The sequence below is a fragment of the Callithrix jacchus genome, chromosome 17 (genome assembly GCF_049354715.1).
Source record: "Callithrix jacchus isolate 240 chromosome 17, calJac240_pri, whole genome shotgun sequence".
Lineage (NCBI taxonomy): Eukaryota > Metazoa > Chordata > Mammalia > Primates > Cebidae > Callithrix > Callithrix jacchus.
Window position 1 is genome coordinate 37,806,189 of NC_133518.1, and position 18,576 is coordinate 37,824,764.

The following is an 18,576-nucleotide window of genomic DNA, read 5'->3' on the forward strand; positions in this document are numbered from 1 at the left end:
TCGAGACCATCCTGGTCAACATGGTGAAACCCCGTCTTCACTAAAATTACAAAAAATTAGCTGGGCACGGTGGCGCGTGCCTGTAATCCCAGCTACTCAGGAGGCTGAGGCATGAGAATTGCCTTAACCCAGGAGGCGGAGGTTGCGGTGAGCCGAGATCGTGCCATTACACTCCAGCCTGGGTAACAAGAGCGAAACTCCATCTCAATTTAAAGAAAAAGAAAAAGAAAGAGAGAGAGAGAGATTGTGGATTGGGAGCGGGAACAAGATTTGTCTTGTGCAAACTTTTGGGGTCTCTGGAGTTGTTCAAATAGGGTGTCATGAAAGGTGATGTGAATATACCACCATTTGTGATGTACAAAGCTGGTCATGTATTTAAGTGGATATAGTTTCTGATAGTTTCATGAAAATTGTAAAGTGCAAAGTAGAATTCATTAGTCATAGAAATCTTCAGCTCAGTAGGTCAGGGATCTGTCAGAACAGATATTTAAATCGGCTTCACCCCCTCCCACACACATCTGAGTTTAAACTACAGAAACCTTCAGGTTTGAACCCAATGGATTTTCTTTATCTACAAACGACCAAGACATGAACTTCTGTCCTGAAATTTCTCTCTGTTTTATCTGCATTCTTCGGGATGTAAATATTCAGATGACGCTTTCCTGGGAATTTCCTTATCTGCAAGGGCAGGAGCCTTAGCAGCAAGGGAGGGGTGACCAGCAGAGGGACTGCTACAGCCTAAGCCAGCAGCCCTTGACCCTCACTTCCCTGGCAAGTGAAAGAGTCCAGAGGCAGGGGTAGTGGATTTGGACTCTTGATAGTCCCTTCTCTTGAGGACGCTGAGTGCCTTCTCAATATCTACCTTGAGTGCCAGGCAGAACTCCATTTTGAGTCTGAGCCATGAGATGCCCTGGGAGTCATTGTAGCAGTCAAAGTTGGGAAAACATTGATAGAAAGTTTAGTCTTCACTGACTCCTCAGTTCTGGTAGATGCCGGGATCAACCATTCTGCATTTAAAACATTACAAATAATTGGGGGAACTCCAAACAGCTGTCAAAGGACTTCTACATGTCACTAAGTAATGGTGGAAGTAAGCTGGCCCAAATCTCATGCTTTTTAGCTTCTTTATTCTACAATCTGGGGTTATTAATTCTGGCAGTGTATTTTAAGGGTGTGTCTTCCGAGCTGCAGTTGTGCCTTCTTTTCCCAGGTCTGAGAGAAACTGGGGGTTGCGACTCCCACTCGGAAACCAAGTCCTCCCTACCAAGACCCCCAGCAGTCTTCCTGGGAGAAGAGGTTTCTTCCCAGCATTCTTCGCAAAAAGTACTTGAGTATGAAGACTGGAGATGTGAACTTGAAGAAGGCTAGGTGCGCTGGCGGGATCCTCTCAGTCACCCCGACGTCTTCCTCTGGTCCTCTTACTTTACTTCCCCAAAGTAGAAAAGGGAGCGCCTTGTCTTTTCCAAAAGAGCTTCTCCAGTCCATCTTTGAAAGCTTCTTCCAGTGTCAGGGCATCTTTGAGAGACCAGGTTGGGGATACCCTCAGGTCTTCCACAGGGCTCTGCAGCCTACAGCAGGGAAAGGACGGAGTTGTTCAGATCCCGACTGGTCCTGGCTGACATGGTAAACTTCTCAGCTTGTGGGCTTGATCCCAGTCGGGGAGAGGCTCTTACCTTGTGAGTTTGATCCCAGAATGGTAGAGGCACTGGAAGGTCTGCCTGGATAACCTTCAATCTGCAGAACTAATAGAGTGAGGGCACGGGTCCAGGGAACCGCTCGTTAGAAGCCTATATTTTGTGGTACTATTGCGGCAAAACCTACTTCAGCATTTATAATCAAGTCAACAACACTGGCGACACCCACAACACGCTAGTATTTACTGAGCATTTGCTGGAGGTGCTTTATATTCACAGTCCTGTTTAAAACGAACAAAAAATCCATTTGAAACAGATTCTATATTTTTGGACTATTTTACAGATGAGAAAATGGAGGGTTGTGGTGTGGTTAAAAAACTTTGCTGGGGTCACTCAGCCTGAAAGTTTCAGAGCAGGCATTTGGAGCAGTACACTGCCAAAAGTGTCCACTGTTTTCTTTCCTTGGACTGCCTCTCCCCTGAGGAAAAGATGGGGCTCAGAAAATCCAGTTCAGAGTGATTAACTCCCCTTTCTTTGCTGCAGGTTCTTGGAATATCACCCCAGTGTTAACCCTTAACCTCCTGGATCTCTCTGGCCCCTACTCCCACCATACCCCCAAATTCCTGCCAGTGGGTGATTGGGGAGGAGTGCTCTTCTGGGCTGAGGCCTGGGCCTGAGGGGCCTCAATTTCCAAATCGTTTTGTGAATCTGCCCCTTGCCACACTCTGTTCCTTAGCCTGGAGAGCTGAGGTTATGTTTGGGTAGGGTTCACCCGGAGGCCTTCCTGGAAGTGGCAGCCCAACTCACACACTGGACTAAATCTTGTCAGGGCTGCTGCTGTAGAGTGGGATTCCGAGTGGCTTCCGACGCCCCGCCCCCCCAACCTCTCCTCTTCCTTATTTTCAGAGGAAGGACTTCAGGGTTTAAGTCTGATCTTCCTTTAGACTTTCAGAGTAGGCTTTTAATTCCTTTACCTCACTGTCCCTGCCCCCCTCACTTTTTCCTGCTTTGCCAATATCTGATTCCAAGAAAACGGCTCAAATAGAATGCATAATAACGTCATAATTTTCATTCCAAAGTCTGAGAAGCCACCGTTATCACCTCAGTTTGTGTGTCCCTTACTCCTAAGAAAATTGAGGGGAGAACTGCTGATGGATTTGCTGGGGATACCATGCTCTGCAGTTGCTATTGCAGGAGAGGGAAGGATCCACGAGAGTGCAAGGTTGAGAGTGAGCCAAGTTCTTCGGGTTTTCTGCAGTTGTGGTGGGGAATGGGAGGGGTTGGAATGAATATATTGGTCCTTATATTCAAAAGCCACAGGTGGCCTGAGACGTCAAAGGCTGCAGGATTTGAACCTGGAACCAAATGGTGGCCTGCAACGAACCTGCCTACTTCATCCTGGGTTAACTTCACTCCAGGCTGCGGGCGCTGGAAAGTTTAACTTTATTGTCAAAAGGGAAATTGAAAAAAGTGACTTCTACAAATCTCAAGACGGGGGTCTCACCAGCACCTTCTAGGGTGTGAAACCAAAAGTGAGGTGGAAGAAAGAGCGGGGAAATCAATTTAAAAAAAAAAAAAAGATACACGCGGGATTAAATAAACTAAGAGACTCAGTCGGTGGAATTCTAGATCTGGGGTTTGAAACCAAGAGGGTCCCTCTACCTTTGGCCATCTGGCTGTTTTAAGCTCTGCCCCATGCTGTATAATTTTAGCTGAAAATCTCTTCCGTTGCAGCTTTGCTTTTATTGAATTCATCAAAAGCAAACTTTCCCTGAGTTTTTTTTTTTTTTTTAAGAAGGCTAAAATAATACGCCGACCACTGTGACATTCTCCGCGCCCAGGCCATTTTTCATAACGCCGCAGATCCGCTTTTGTGCCTCTGAGGCGACTAAACAGATGAATAACGAGCAAAGTCTCCCGAAAGTAAGCCAGCAGCTTTTCTCAGCTCGAAAAAAGTTAACTGAAATGAGAAGTGCATGTAAAATCCCCACACCCAAACATGGGGGCTACACTTTTATTACTCTGAAGGACAACGATGTCTTTTTAAAAGCAGCTAACTGCCCACATCCGCACACGCGCGCGCACACACACACACATTTGCTCACACAAACCACACAAACTTTAAGCCTTGTGAAGCTGCCCAGGTGGTGTGTAGGAAATTTTGGTAAAGAGAGAAAGAAGAAGTCTTTGAGGCAAATTCTAGCTGGCAAGACATAACAAAAGTAAGATCTGGTTTTATTTTGTTTTCGGTTTTTTTTTTTCTTTCTTTTTAACGCAGCTAGTTTGAAAGTTGGTTTCTGGCAGGAGGAGAGAAAAGGCTGCAACACTAAAGGAAGATTCAAAGTGTTAAAAGGACGCTCAAAGTGTAGTATTGTGGCAGGTCGGGGTAAGTTACATTTTCTTCTGTTTTCTCTGGTTTTGGAACGCAGTGAAAATGCACTGTGGGGAGAGTTTTCCTGTCGTTTTTAAGAAACGGCAGAAAAACTCCAAGCTCCCTCCTAGGATGACTCCCTCTTGCGACTTTGCTGTTTTTGTGGGTGTTCTACAGGGAGGGCTCTTTCTTCTAGAACTCTGTCATCATAGACCCAGAGACCCGCAAATTCTGAGTGGCCGGGGTTTGGAGAGCCGCGTTCGGGCCGCAGAGGCAACAAGTCGTGGACTCTCTAGCCCCAAGCAAGCGCGGCGCCGCGCCGCAGCTGATCTGACTCAGGAATGAATTTTGCACGTGTAAAAGACTTGCCTGTGGACGCGCACAGCTGCGACTCTGGGGTTTATCAAGGGAAAAAACTATTCCCTTAAATGGACGATTTGCAAAAACTCAGCCATTGGTTCTTGCCAAATGACTATTGATGCAGAGTAAACCCTACCGGTTGGGAGCGTGCGCACGTTTGTTTAACCCTAAAAATATTCCACTTCCTAGTTGCTCAAGTTGACGTCCACTTGAAAACATTTTTTTTTTTTAGAGGCTGGAAAAACAACTAGGCATGATCTGTGGGAGATGGTGTAGATATATTGGCGGGGAAGGTATATTTCACTGGAAAGTGTTGCCCTGTATTCGCTGAATGTAGCAAAGTGTCCCAAAGAAACGCGGCTCCCAATGCGCGTGCAAACCACGTTTCCACAAACGTGAGTTACAAATGCGTAGTTACAAGCACGTTCCTGCCACTAACCTGCGGCTTTGAGATTCGATTCTGCTGTTTGAATGATATTGTTGGTCTGCACGGCGTGGATATTCAGACGCCAGCAACGAGTGGTCGTTGGTTTGAGTACTTAAACAGCGACCTGCAAGCGTCTGTGGCAAGATAGATTTTATTTATTATTATTAGCTTTCTGCTACCAGAAATGTGGAATAAACATGTGCTGCCCCAGAAGTCGGGCGGAGCTGATCCAGGTGTTGGCAAACTCGTCTTTTCCAGTTGTATTTCTGAGGAAGCCCGGAGAAATGGACAAGAGAGGCCGAAGAGAAATTGACAAGGGAGCTGATCCGAGGCAATTTTGTTCATTAGCAGGAGCGACTCCTGCGCTGGGTCTGGCGGGGGCGAGCATATAAAATGCAACTTTTGCCCCATTGGTTCGCTAGGTGAATTAGCACATACTGGGACTGAACAGTCCTTGACCTTTGCCTTTATGTTTGCGCAAATGTTTGCCTAAAACACAATCGGCCTTGACAAGAGAGCATGCTACCGTGTGACACTGCCTATTCACCAGATAGATGTTCCCTGCCACACACGACCCAGAGCAGCCTTTTAAATAGCTTAGGTATTTGCACAAACTGTATAAATTAATGTCGGATGATTGCTAGTTGCTGGTTAAATAGGAGAGAGATCACTTAGATGTGAAATACATGTATCTCTCTGGCCTTTTTTCTTGCCAAAAAGTCGGTAAGATAACTGATAGCGAAGGAAAGTTTATGTTTGTGAGAGTCAACAGGTTCTTGTTTGATCGAAGGACACATGAATGTAGTTAGCTTACAAATGACTTTTCCACAAAGATGGGGAGTGGATGAAGGAAGAGAGGAGCCAGAGAGTGGAGAAAGCTGAAAGAAACTAATATTTAGGATAATTGGTAATGGAGAGGTTTGGAGTATGATTCTGAAGGATTTATTGCTCCTGAAGGAGCCATGGTCAGCCAACAGGCTCTCAGCGCTCTGGAAACCCCATGAAACTTGGGGGGAAGTTTTCCCGATTACTGAGCTTTAGGCTTTGGACACTTCCTCCAGTAAAACCAAATACTTAGCAGGAGGAGAGAAGCACCTTGTAAAAATCTAAAATTGGTTTAAGTCTTCTTTTAAACCTTACACTGTAGATCTGAAACGATGTAGATCTCCTGGGCTGCCTTTCCCTGAACTTTGACATAGGAGTAAAATGAACTTTCCCTGGCTGTGGTTTCTAGCTAGGATCAGAATTTTCCACATTCCTTTCATTATCTGCAACATGGTAAAACCTCACCAATTTCCATGGCTCAATTCTGTTGGCAGATAGAATGACCCAAACTGGAAGAACAAATTAAGAAACACGAGGGTATTTTCAGTATTCTTTTGGGGAGAATCATTCCTTTGAAAGAGAGGAGTATTTGCTTCTTTCAGTGCAAGGGGTGCAGTAGACCAGGATAACACTAATTCATGCCACAGTTTGGGGATGCAGATTTGAATGTTTGAAAGCCACTGTGATTTCTTCAAACATTTTTGCAAAGTATATTTCAGGTTTCCATGAACCCTGTGTTCAAATAGAGAAGAGGGAGAGTCACCAGTTCTCCCTCAGAAGCCCTTTCTCTTGATCTCTGGGTAAAATTTGCCTTCTCTCTGTTGGGCTATGGTTCAGGGTAGGAGAAAGTTTATTTAAAAGCCATGTTCTACATTGACTTTACTTACACCACAAAAGTACCAGAAAGGTAAAAACAGCAATCTTAGAATGAAAAAAATAATACTTTTAAGAACAAACACCTAGAAGGAAATTAAGAAGTCTCTCTCCATTTTTCAATAATCTTCCTTAATAATTTCTTAACTAAAATAATTTGTTAAGTTATTCTTATTTAATTAACAATGTGGTAAGTATGAACAACTTCAAAACACTTCTTTAAGGTAGATGGAAAACATAAATGCCTGTGCATTTTGGCCTTAGATTCAGAAATATGGGCAACTAAATACATAATCATATTTCAATTCTCAGAGGGTACTTGTCCATTTTATTAAGTGTATACTCAACTATTTTTTCAAAGTTGTTTTATTTTAAAGTAAAATGACTAAATTTTCTCTTCTCTGCTACTTACAGCTGCCTCCAATCTTCAGAAAATTTAGGAATTAAAGACATAGAAATGCAAATATTAGGGCTCTATTCTCTGGGACATCCTATTGTGACATAGCAAAGACAAGGCAGCAATATGTTTCTAGTCTTTGCTTTCCTGTATCTGGGGTTGTGATGGGTTAAGTTTATTCAAGGTTATGAGTAAATTGGGACCTAGAATCTACAGTCCATGATGATGAACACAAGCGACTTAGATTTAAGTCTAATACAAAAATCAGCTTAGAAATTTAAGAAATTTCTAAATTTGTTCAATTTGAAACAGTTACTTTTAAAATATATATATCATCTGAAAAAATCTGCATTTTATATAAAACATATCTCACAAATATTCTAGCCATCAACAATTCAAGTACTTCCTCCAGTCATTCAATTATAGTAACTAAAATTAAAGGGAAAAGATGGTCAATTCCATTTTTTGCTGACAGGCATCTATTACTACAGATTGTGCATATTTTTGGCCAGAGTGAAGAATACCATTAAATGTTTATATTGTGAAATCTGTCCATGGTTTTATCTAGAAGTTGAAGAAGACATATAGCAATTTATTGATATCAATGAAGACACAGCCCAATTGCCAGAAGTGTTCTTATTCAAACAAATAACACAATTTAAATGAGGAAGAAAGGAGGAAAAAAGATTTTTGTCATTTCTGGAAGTAACTATTTATAGTAATGTTATTTTCTTAGTGCAAAAAAGCTATAAAATATAAATATATTTATAATCGAAAAACTAAGGCAACTGATTTATTCTTATAAGAGTTGAGTATGGGATAGTTCTGTACTGAAAAATTGTTTGCATATAAAATTCATGTTTCTTAAAGGTAAAATTATTGCACTTACAGGACACCATAACTGTCAAATTCATTAGATGACTTTAGTACACTTTAACCTCTATACAATTTTCTTACCAACTGGATTATAAAATGACACCTGCCGAGGTCTGTGAAATTTTTACATTTTACTATGCAGTGAAACTAAAGTGAGGAAGTCAAGTCAGATTATAAGACTTGGAAGTACCCGAGAGAACAGCCTAGGCTTTCTTAGCATTCTATTTATTCCAAGGTAGTTGTTTCTCCCTAATTTATGTAGATGAAGCTTGTATTGTTCTAAAAATCCTCAACAGTTATTTGCTATTTTTAACTCCATTTTGCATGTAAATATTTAGAGGTGGTTTGGAGGCATGTGTATTTAACTATCAATTACTGAACTTAATTTTGAATAGCCCAGATATTCCACTTCCAGGTCCTGTGTCTGTGCCTTTGAATATGCAGGCCATGCTAGAGTCGGGGTTTAGAGAACAGTCATTCTGTGGTGGGCGATGAGTTTATGCTTTCTTGGTATAGAGAAATAGAGTTCTCCCCCTTCTCTTTTGATTCACAACTTCTAACCAATAAATTTTGCCCGATTTTCAATGCCTATTGTATCCACTACTACCTGGCCCTAATCACCTGCTCCTGGCAAAGAGAGTGCAGAAGCTGAGCATTTGGAAGAAGTCACACCAAACTTCTGCAAGCAAGTGAGATTTACGATCTTGATGCTAAGAAATCGTTCCTATGGGCAGTCTTGGAAAATCCAGGATTTTGAGAAATCTGGACTTCCATTTTAACCCTCTTTCGTGTAAAACCTGTGAATTCAGAGTTAAAGAACAGGGAGGGAGGATTGCAGGCTTTAGAGAAGGGTACAGGGCCTGGAGACCTGAGAAAGCTCCTACACTTCATTCACACCTGACATTTCAGGAGCCTCTTAATTTAGTCTCAGAAGTCGATGCCCACAGGAAGTAAGAGCTTGGCAGATACCAGGAGCTTCAGGAGGACTCCGGCTCATTCTCTGATTTAATTAAAGCTGTCTGGTAAGGGAGCAAGGGGCCATAAGTAGGGTTTTTTTGGTTTGGTATGTTTTTAGCTCCTGACTCTTTCTCTTTCACGTATCAGATCCCCATTTCCTTTATCCTTCACTTCCTTTGTCGTAGCTTGGAAGACAGTGGAGCCTGCTTGCTTTCTCCCACTCCACCCTCCCCTCAACTTCTCCCACCCTCCTTTACTGCCTCACACCACTTCACCTTTTCATACTCCTTCAACCCTTCTTAAACCTCACCTCCTCACACCCATAGCCCCTCATATTCTCTTCTACCCATCTCCCCCTTCAAGCCCCTACAACTCCTCATCCTCCACTTTGATAGAACCCCACAAATCCCTCACATCTATTTCATCCTCCTCCTTTCCCTCAGACCCTTTGCCACCTCCAATCTCTTCATCCCCACACCCTATACCCCCATACACTCTCTCAAAGCCCTCAGACTCCCCTTGCCTTCTGACATTTAGAACCTCACTCACTCTTTCACATCAGTCACCTCCCCATGCCTTCACATCCCCCAACAAGTCTCCAGACATCCCTTTCCCCCAACTCTTAGGTTGGGGGTGTATTCACATCCTCTACACCTTTCACACATACTCCACACTCAGACTTCTACTCCCATCAGGCACGCAAGTCATCTCCCCCGGCCTTTTCCTGGGTGGTATCTGAACTCCTCAGTCCATTTATGTGGAGAACCTTGCCTCCAGTGTCTTCCCCTCTGACTCCTCCTCCTTCCACAGCCTTCTTTCATACCAGAGAGTTAGCATCTCCCTCTCTGGAGTTCTCTTTGGAGAAGAGCACAAGACTATCTCCCTTTTACTTTTTTCAATCACCAAAGTTCATATCACAGCAAGCTGGGACTAGGAACCTAAACAGTTGTTCCCTAGAGCCAGTGTTGGGCTAGGCATGGATGGGAAGACAAGGCCTCTCATTTGGCCGCTCTGTTCCCAGCCCTAGCTTCAGAGGGCTTCTCCTTGTCTCTCCTTCCAGATTTGTCTCCAGTCTTCAGGGACACCAACTCCCACTTTCAACATTTCCATCAGCAGGGTAAGTGGGTAGGAAATATACTTTGAACTAGAGATTCTCCAATTTAATCAAGATTTAGGATTGCCCAAAGTTTGTTTAAAAACAAATGAAATAAACCCCACTAGAAATTCCTTGGCCCCATTCCAACAGTTTCTGTGAATTTACATTTCTAATAAGTTCCCAGGTAATGCTGGGGCCACATTTTGAGGCAATTTGAGCAACGTTCAGCAGGACGAAGTGATTCTATTTGTACAGTTAGAAGACATAGGGAGATCCATAGAGCTCAGAGGTTCAAGAGGACAATGACATTCACTGGATAGATGAGAACAGTTTCATAAAATTTTCCTAAATAGGAAGGTACTTTGACAGTATGGATTTATTCTCCAAGGTTAGAGCTTTTCTCTGTGAGAGGAAGAGGAAGAAAGAAGACTGTACACAGGACATCTCCTTTCCTAAGCTCTCGCTGATCATTTAAAATGCAGCTAAGATCTTTAAAATTTGGGGGGAACTGGATATTGAGTCACTGAAAGTGCTAGTCACTCTGTATAGGTTTATTATTTTTGAGTCTGGGGATTTCTGTCTCTCTCCCCCCATTGTGTGTGTGTGTGTGAGTGTGTGTGTGTGTGTGTGTGTGTGTGTGTGTAGGCTTGCTCTCTGACTTTACATTTAAGCTGCATTCAGAATGAATGGAACCACTCAGGCCCTACGGAATCACCTTTTCTAGCCTAGGTAGTGCTTACTATGGTTACTTCCTGTTTCCTTTCCATCTGTCTGTGAAGAGACCTCACAGGTATCTCCCTTCAGTTTTTCCTAAGGGTTAAAAGGTGGCCCAGAAACTTTTGGCCAGTTAACATTCTGCCTTAATTGTCTAGGGAGTAATTTTCTAAATTTATTTGAAATTGCAAAGGGAAATTAAAGATGGAAAAAAACTCACAAGAGAAAAAAGGTAAAGTTCTTCAAACTGGAACTTTCTTGTATGTGTGCATGGGAATGTGTCTATAGTACATTTAAGCAGTAAGAGAACACATATCATTAGCAGTTATGTTGCTAGACGAAAGTTTCTTTTTTTAAAATTTTATATTTGAATTTACTTAACAACATAAATTTTAAGTACCAATCCTGGTCACTTGGGCCAAGAACATTTATATATTTTTCTCCCATCTGATTTAATCCATAGTTTTCAATCTCATTTTCTCAAGACTTTGTGGCCGAGGCAAATTTTTCTAACCTACTTTTGGAGATTATGATCCAGGGATTAGAGTTCTGGGATCTAGGCAAGAGTTTGTACTACTTTTTCCATGATGTTTGCAAATCCCTAGCAACAATTCTGTATTGTACATTTTTTCCTCCTTTCTTATTATATCACAAATAATTATGCTGTTCAAACATGGCTCAGGAAAAAAAACCCAGTTACATTAACATGTTTCCTCTACACTTTTGTTTTAAAAATAACTAGAATTTTCTGTTAATTCGTAGTTTTTCTCCTGGTTTAACAAATAAAATTGTTTAAATTTTATTTTGCCAAGTGTCTATAATTTGCTAGCACATTTTGCTTGCTGTATTTCAGCCTCTGAAGTTTATGGACATTACTAAAATGTTCAGGGATCATCAGCACATCAGCTCCTTGAGAAAATATTGGGATAGACTTTACACCACACAATCCAGTTGTTGAGAATTTAAAGGTTTTCAAGTTGAGTTCTGCTTTTTCATCTCTTACTTTATAATTCCTTTTAATATTTTTTTGTTTTATTTCAAATAGAAGCTTTTGCCAAGGTTATTTTTAACAAAGAAAAGCTAACCAAAAAATTGGATACTAAATGTTGAATCCAAACTGAGTAAGTTTTTGAAGTATGCAGTATCCACATTTCTTATTAACTTAAAACTGAAATGAATGTAATTAAAATCTACTTGTGTGTTTTTTCTATCTAAATTGAACATTCAATGTGACAAAATGAATCTATCAATGTGTGGTCTGCATGTTAGACCCAGACACAACCAGTTCGATAATGATTGATACTATATTTAAGTAGTGGGTGCTGAATACATTATCTAAAGAAACGCTCTGTATGTCTGAGGGTTGAGGATCTTACAATGAATGATCTTAGTTCTGGGGAAATGGCTTGTATGAGTTTTGGCTCAGTGTTTGTTTCACCAGCAATAAATTGTGGCAAATGGCATCTGGCCATAATGATAATATTAATGTTACTGTCCCTTTGGAAGTGAAAAACTGAATTCAGTATGTTTGCGTTGGCATATTATTTTTCCAGCCATCTAACCATCCTTTATGGTAAAGTGTAGATGTTGTTTCTTTATTTTATTTATTTATTTATTTATTTATTTATTTATTTATTTTTTGAGATGGAGTTTTGCTCTTGTTACCCAGGCTGGAGTGCAATGGCTGTATCTCGGCTTACTGCAATGTCCGCCTCCTGGGTTCAAGCAATTCTCCTGCCTCAGCCTCCCGAGTAGCTGGGACTACAGGCACACGCCACCGTGCCCAGCTAATTTTTGTATTTTTAGTAGATACTGTGTTTCACCTTGTTGACAATGATGGTCTCGATCTCTTAACCTCGTGATCCACCAGCCTGAGTTGCAGTGTCTAACCACACCCTTCTGGCTGGGTAAACCGCCTCTCGCTCCCCCTAGTGGAGAGTTTGTCAGGACAGAAGCAACAACCACCGGCGATTATTTGTTGATCACCTGCCCTGCGCCAAGCTCTGTGGAGGAAGCTATAGCTGTCCAGATCTGGGTGGGGACTAATGCCAGGCACAGGCTCTGTAAAATGATTCAAGATTGAGAGATATTATGGCTTTGGGTCCTTATGGCTTCTTACCTAGGGGCCTCTTTAGAGCCCTCACTCATGTTGCACTTGGAGCCTGACTGGAGGCATTTCTGGCCAACAGAATCTCCTAGCTACAGTCAGTTTGGGATGGAAAGGCTTGCTGCTCCTTGGCGGGCCTGGTTATAATTTGTGTCCTCTTGTATAGAGCTGTCCGGTTTGACCTGTAGCTACAACCAATCCTGGATCAGCATTGTCAGACCTTGGTTCCACCACACTCTGTTTGAAGAGCTCCATTTTGTGCAGTGGCAGTCACAACAAAACTCAACTTTCCTCTGTGACTTTGTTCTTTTGATTTTTAATAGATCAAAGACGTGGAGGGAGGAAGGAAAAGCAGAGGAGTGGGGGGAAAGAGGAGGGGTAGGGATTGTTTTCGTGTCAAGATGCATCGCCCATTTGAGGCCACTAGCCCCATTAGAAGCGAAAAGTGCACGGAAAAGGGCGAGAAACCTGCACTTGGCGCGGCATTGTTTAGGGGATTCGAGCCGCGGCCGCTGCGGTACAGTACAGTCTCCATGGCAACGCAACCTGCTGCCACCGCCGCCAAAGTTGAAGGCGCTTGAAAGGCTTGAAGAGACCAGAATCTCAACCCCTATTTTGGTTCCCTCGAGAACAACGGGGAGAAAATGAGGCAGGGAAAGAAAGGAGGAGGAATGGAGGAAGGAGGGTGGAGGGAAGGTAGGAAAGGAGAAAAAGAGAGAGAGAAAGGGAGGAAATATTTGTATGAATGAGAGCCTAAGAGCGAATATGAGAGAAAGGGAGGGAGAAGGCCAAGAGAAACCCCACCCCAGGCCCATGAATGCTGGCATTGTCCCTTCTTTTCTGAATCTGATTTACCATATCATAACCCCCAGGAAGAAGAAAACATCAATATCCCGAAGGAATGGAGATGTTTCTATGGAAAACCTAGGAATTTTAGTCCATAACAGATCTGGCATAAAAAAAAATCAAAGAGATCAAAGGCAGAGCTCCCTGGAGTAGAGATGCGTCTCTGAATTAAAGATGGACGATGCAGACTACAAAGTGCTTTTTTCTTCTTTATTCAGTCCTCTGTTTCCATTTCAAGGGAGGCGCTGGTCTCGTCATATCTAAACTAGACAGTCATTGCAAGCAATGTCATAAAGGAGATAAAAGAGGGAGTGCGGGGCACCAAGAGCTCAGTGTTCTCTGTCCTAGTTGGTTTTCCACCCATCTCCAGTATTCTCAGCACAGGTGTAAGCCCAGCCCTACTCATAGAAGGAGCTTGTGGAAAAACCCACCCCTACCTTCAAGTCTGTAGGGGCACTTAGGAAAAATACGATTCCCTGAAATCAGGGGATGAGAAGAGGTGTTAGGTGGTTTTCTTGCCTCACCAAATTAAGCTTGGCACAATATCAAAGGCTCTGTGTGACAGCTCTGGGATGGGGAGGAGATAGCAGGATCTTTAGGCCCAGATGTGGACTAGAGTCGGATATAGAGTACCCTGGGTCAGGGGAATTTGGGGCAGCCCCAATAGCTGTCTTTGCAGACATGGGTTCCTGGCAGTTCTTCCAAGACAGAGGCCCCAAAGAAAGAGACATCCCTTTGGAGGGGGCGGTGGTCTAGTAAAGTAAGACATCTCCTTGCCAGACAGCCTTTCAATCTGCATATCTAAGAAACAGATCTCTAAATGTTTTCTAGATGCTGACAAGAAAGACTAGGTGACTTCCAGTGTGAAGGCAAAGCTTATTTTAAATAGTTGAACGTTTCATCGACCTTTGATTAGCACTGTGATTACCTAGTGATTTCAATTCTTTTTAAACCTGAAGTCGAGTAGAGTTAGGGATCATGATGCCCAGGCATGTCAGTAGAAGTGCACGGAAAGGAAAAGACCAGCAGCAGCCCCAGATGACGGTCTTCTCCACTTCCAAAGATCATTCTCTGGACTGGCTCACAACGTGTTCGTGTTTGTTCGCGTGCGCGTCCGCGGGGCGGCTTGTGGGCCTGCTGTCCGGCCTCTTTCTGACCCTACTTGTAGCTGGCAAATTAAAACAATAAATTTTCTAAAGTTGAAGCCCATCCACTTCCTCTGGAAAGAAGAAAAGAATGAGCGAGACGGCCGGGACCTGCATGTGGGAAGCCAATCCTCCAGAGGCCGTGGGTCTTTGCCAGCGAGTCTCCCCTCAAATTTCCCTAAAGCCAGCGTCAGCCGATGAATATTCGAGAAGTCAATTAAGTTGTTTGCAAACAAACTAGCGCGGTGGACTGAGGACAGAAAGCCGGTTCCCAGGGTGAATCGGCATCTGTACTGGCCTCAAGCGGCCCTGGGGTCAGACCTGACACTAAGTAAACAGCGACGCGGCCGAGGGGCTCCTTTGTAGCGGCCGCAGCTGTCCGGTCGTCTATTGTCCAGCCAGGACTGGGGTCTGGGGCGCTGCCCTCTGGCGCCAACTCTGTGCGCGCGCGCGCACACACACACACACACACACACACACAAACCGGGGAGGGCTACACGCATGGCCGCCCCCAGGCCGCCAGACCTTCTCTTTCTGTCTCTCCTTCAGCATCCCGCACCGTCCAATTTTTCTCCTTAAGTAACAAAGCGCCGGTGTAAAAAGTTCAGCACCTAGGGAAAGAGGAGAAAGGGAAAAAGACCTCCCTTCCCAATCGAGGCGGAAAGAGCAGCACAAGACAAGTTAACAGAAGAGTTGAAAATAGAAATAAAACTGATGGCCAGAATGACAGTGAACGATCTTGTTAAACGGATTTTTGTTGTTGTTGTTGTTGTTTTGTTGTTGTTGTTCTAAGTTGTATGTCTTGGAGAAGTTAGTAAATGTGTCCAATGACAGAGAACGAGGAACAGGGACAAGGCAATGCTTTTCCTGAGCCAAGGGGTTGAGGTAGTGTGGTCTTGGGTCTTGATGGCTCACTCAGAGGCCCCTACAGAAATGCCCCCAAGGATTCTACCACAGGGATGCTCTTTAGGTCCGTTAGTTCTCCTAAGGATGAAACTTGCAATTCAAGCACTCCCTTTGCCAGTTCTCGCCTCCGTACCGCCCTTACCTCCTCATCCTCCTTCCAGCTAGGTTAGCTCACTGGAAGAAATGCGAAGGGGCGAAGGGGCGGTGAGGAAGGTTAGGCCCGAGTTTTAGACTAATTTTGTCTGACTCAGTGCCTTTCAGAATGACCTTCAATCTGTACCACAGAGAAGGACTGGCTGGGGTGAAATGACTTTTGCATCCTGGAGGTCTGTGGATGAGGTGAAATTTACAGAGTAGCTAGCAAGCTATGGGATGTTGGAGTGACTCCTGGGGTGAGACCTTTTACAGCTTCCAGACCCTTCCTCACCCAAATACATGCTTCAGACTCTGTGGCTCCCACTTTTTAGGGGTTTGGGGGCACACTTCTCAGGATTATGGCCGGAGGAGCCAAGTTGGAGTCTTGGACCAGCTGCCTATGGCAGGCCATTCATGCAACCCCCACCTCCACCCTCATTGATCCCACAGTCAACAGGCCATTTCAGAGCAGCTTCAAGGCAGAGCTGTGCCCAAGTACAGAGCTGTGGCTAATGGCACTTGCCAAATAGCCACTTGTCTCCCTTCTCTGGAAAATAATTTATTAGTTGCTCTCCTCTTGGCATTTGCACAAATTCTGTCATTATCCTTTCTAAGAAAAAAAAAACTGTTAACATTTCATTTTGATCTACAAGTCTCTGCCAAACATTGGAGAACGAAACCAGTCATCTGGCTTAGGTGGCTTCTCTCTGATTTGCTTCAAGCAGTGAATTCCTAAATTTAGAAAGGTGGGAGGTAAAAATCATACCAAGATTTTAAAATGCTATCAGGGTGTTGCTGTTGAAAAAAGCAAATCCACAGATTCCCACCTGAATAAGAGACCTTGATTCTGACAGAGATTTCAAAACTCAAGCTCCTGCCCCGTGTGCAAAAATGCTCAAGAGACTGAATTGTTTTTATTACAAAAACAACAACAACAGAATAGCAGGGGTGAAGGGAGGGCTAAAATTTTGAGTAGCATACATTAAGTTACTGCTGTTCAAGTGAGGGAGAAAGTCTTGAGGTCCTAATCCATAGAAACTTCAATTGTCAAAGCTTAATTAAATGTGAAGAATTGATGATTTTTAAGTACTCTGACAGTGGTTCTGATTGCCTGCTTGCTCCTGTGTGTGATTTGCAGAAGAGAGTGGGCTGGGCAACTATGAACCAACTACCTACCCCTAAGTTTGTTAAAAGGAAACCCTTGAATGAATGGGGGAGGCTCAGGTTTGCCAGCTGGGGAGGGAACAGGAAAAGTGAGTTATTCGCATCAGTGAGTGCAGAATCCCGTGAGCAGGTTACTTGGGGACCACAGTCCTCCAAACATGGTTGTGTAGAAGCTTTTCAGCAGCTCTCTTTCCAGGACATTAATTGGCAAGTTTCAGGAATCTATCAATCAATCAGTCATCTATCCACCCATCCATCTACAGCTTGGTGTCGCATTTGCCGAGGACAAATCCGATGGCAAATCGTTCCTAAGGTGGTGGTGTAAATTCTTCAAATTCTTCAAATTTAGACCACTGCCAGCAGTCTAAACTGGAGCCGCGCCTGGCGGAAAAGACTGGAATTGGAAGCCGCGCCAGACAGCCCAGTCTCAAAGATCCAAACGCTACCCTCGCCCTCTCTGGGTTGGAAGCGGGACTGCCCAGTTTGCTGCGCTCCTCTGTTAGTTGGAAGGGATGTGGGGAAATATTGGGTAACTTTGCCATATCCGCAACAAATAAACAGGGTAATTAAAATGACGCAAATGCCGGTGTTGGACTTAGCTGCTTCTATGATCATTAAAGGCAGCGACTTAAAAAAAAACTTAATTAAGCCTAATGATGGACCTTTCATTCTTGTGAATAGATGGTGAGTTAAACCAATTAGACACATTCATCACATTCTTTCCACCAAGTTTCTATAGACATTAGGATATGTTCTCAATACAGCACAGGAACTCGCACAATATTAACCGCCCAGGGCCGGGGCAGGTGGGGTGGCGCGTGGATCTGGTTTAAAGAAATGCAATCCCCTCCACCCCCGCACCCCCGTCCGTCCTAGAAAACCGACTGCATCGGGCAAAGCATACCCATTCTTGAATCTTCCTAGTGCAGCACTGGTCCCCTTCCCACCAACTTATTTTCGAAAAAGTCGCTCAAATTTAGCGAGTTTTCTGTTTCCTAAATCCCCCCATGTGGTCAAGAATCCTGGATGTTGGCGTGTTTGGCAAAACCTAAGTCTTTTTGGCTCAGAATAGCACCTAGGAAATGCTGGAATTAAGAACCCAGAGAACGGAAATCGAATAATAGAAAAATAATATGAGTTCTCTCTTTGCACTTTCCTCAGAATGTTCTGCGGAGGCCAGAGTATTTTCAAGGGCCCCAGATCTGAGGGTTCGGGGTGGGCTAGAGAAGGAGCCGTAGGGAGAGTCAAATAAGCCGAACTCCCGCAAAACCAAGCGTTACTCACAACCTGGTACCACCAGGTCAAATGGCCTCAGTGCGAGATGATCTTCCAGAGCGGGTGAGACTTTTTGGAGTTGGAACTCGGACCCTGCCTCCCCGGAAAGCGCAGAAGTTGAACTTCTGGGTCTTTATCCTCTGGCCTATTCTGTTCTTTATCCTGTGGTCTTTACCCGGTGGAAACTTCCTCTAAAATAGGAGTTTTATCTATTGGCTTAGGGACTACAGTTTGAACAAGAACTTTCTTTCTATTCGCTGGAAGTGACAGGTAGTGCTAGAGCTTTTGAGGAAGAAAGAGATGAATGTATATGCTGGGCTCCCAGTGAGAGGCCACAGGCTTTTCAACAGTATGTGAAAGGGCATGAAATGCAGCATCCAAGCAGATCCTAACATTTAATATGCATTGCCTAACATATCCCAATAACGTGTATGTATCACTGTATTTGGCATACATGGACATAGTTTT

General features: G+C 43.7%; 1 protein-coding gene across 7 annotated transcripts; it reads left to right on the plus strand.

Moving 5' to 3' along the window:
- The first annotated feature begins 2,704 nt into the window (after positions 1–2,704).
- LOC144580020 (leucine-rich repeat extensin-like protein 5) lies at positions 2,705–18,171 on the plus strand. Of its 7 annotated transcripts, XR_013528895.1 has the most exons (7): positions 2,705–2,863; positions 3,913–4,020; positions 8,400–8,452; positions 8,673–8,785; positions 9,781–9,837; positions 11,384–11,506; positions 13,510–18,171. XR_013528895.1 is itself a non-coding variant. In XM_078354980.1 (6 exons), exons 1-5 carry the CDS (start codon positions 2,806–2,808, stop codon positions 11,486–11,488), a joined length of 381 nt encoding a protein of 126 aa, XP_078211106.1. In that variant the 5' UTR covers positions 2,705–2,805; the 3' UTR covers positions 11,489–11,506; positions 13,510–18,171. The 7 variants fall into 7 exon arrangements, 2 of the variants coding, with proteins under 2 accessions (XP_078211106.1, XP_078211107.1); XR_013528893.1 differs by lacking the exon at positions 8,673–8,785 and having other exon boundaries at positions 2,705–2,856; XM_078354980.1 differs by lacking the exon at positions 8,673–8,785.
- The last annotated feature ends 405 nt before the right edge of the window (positions 18,172–18,576 follow it).

Bases quoted from the DNA above. Each gene is read 5' to 3' on its own strand.
- LOC144580020 (XM_078354980.1), top strand. From the start codon at position 2,806: ATGCTCTGCAGTTGCTATTGCAGGAGAGGGAAGGATCCACGAGAGTGC. The intron at 2,864-3,912 runs GTGAGCCAAGTT...TTTTTAACGCAG, and splicing joins ACGAGAGTGCAAGGTTGAGA to CTAGTTTGAAAGTTGGTTTC. The intron at 4,021-8,399 runs GTAAGTTACATT...CTCCTGGCAAAG, and splicing joins TAGTATTGTGGCAGGTCGGG to AGAGTGCAGAAGCTGAGCAT.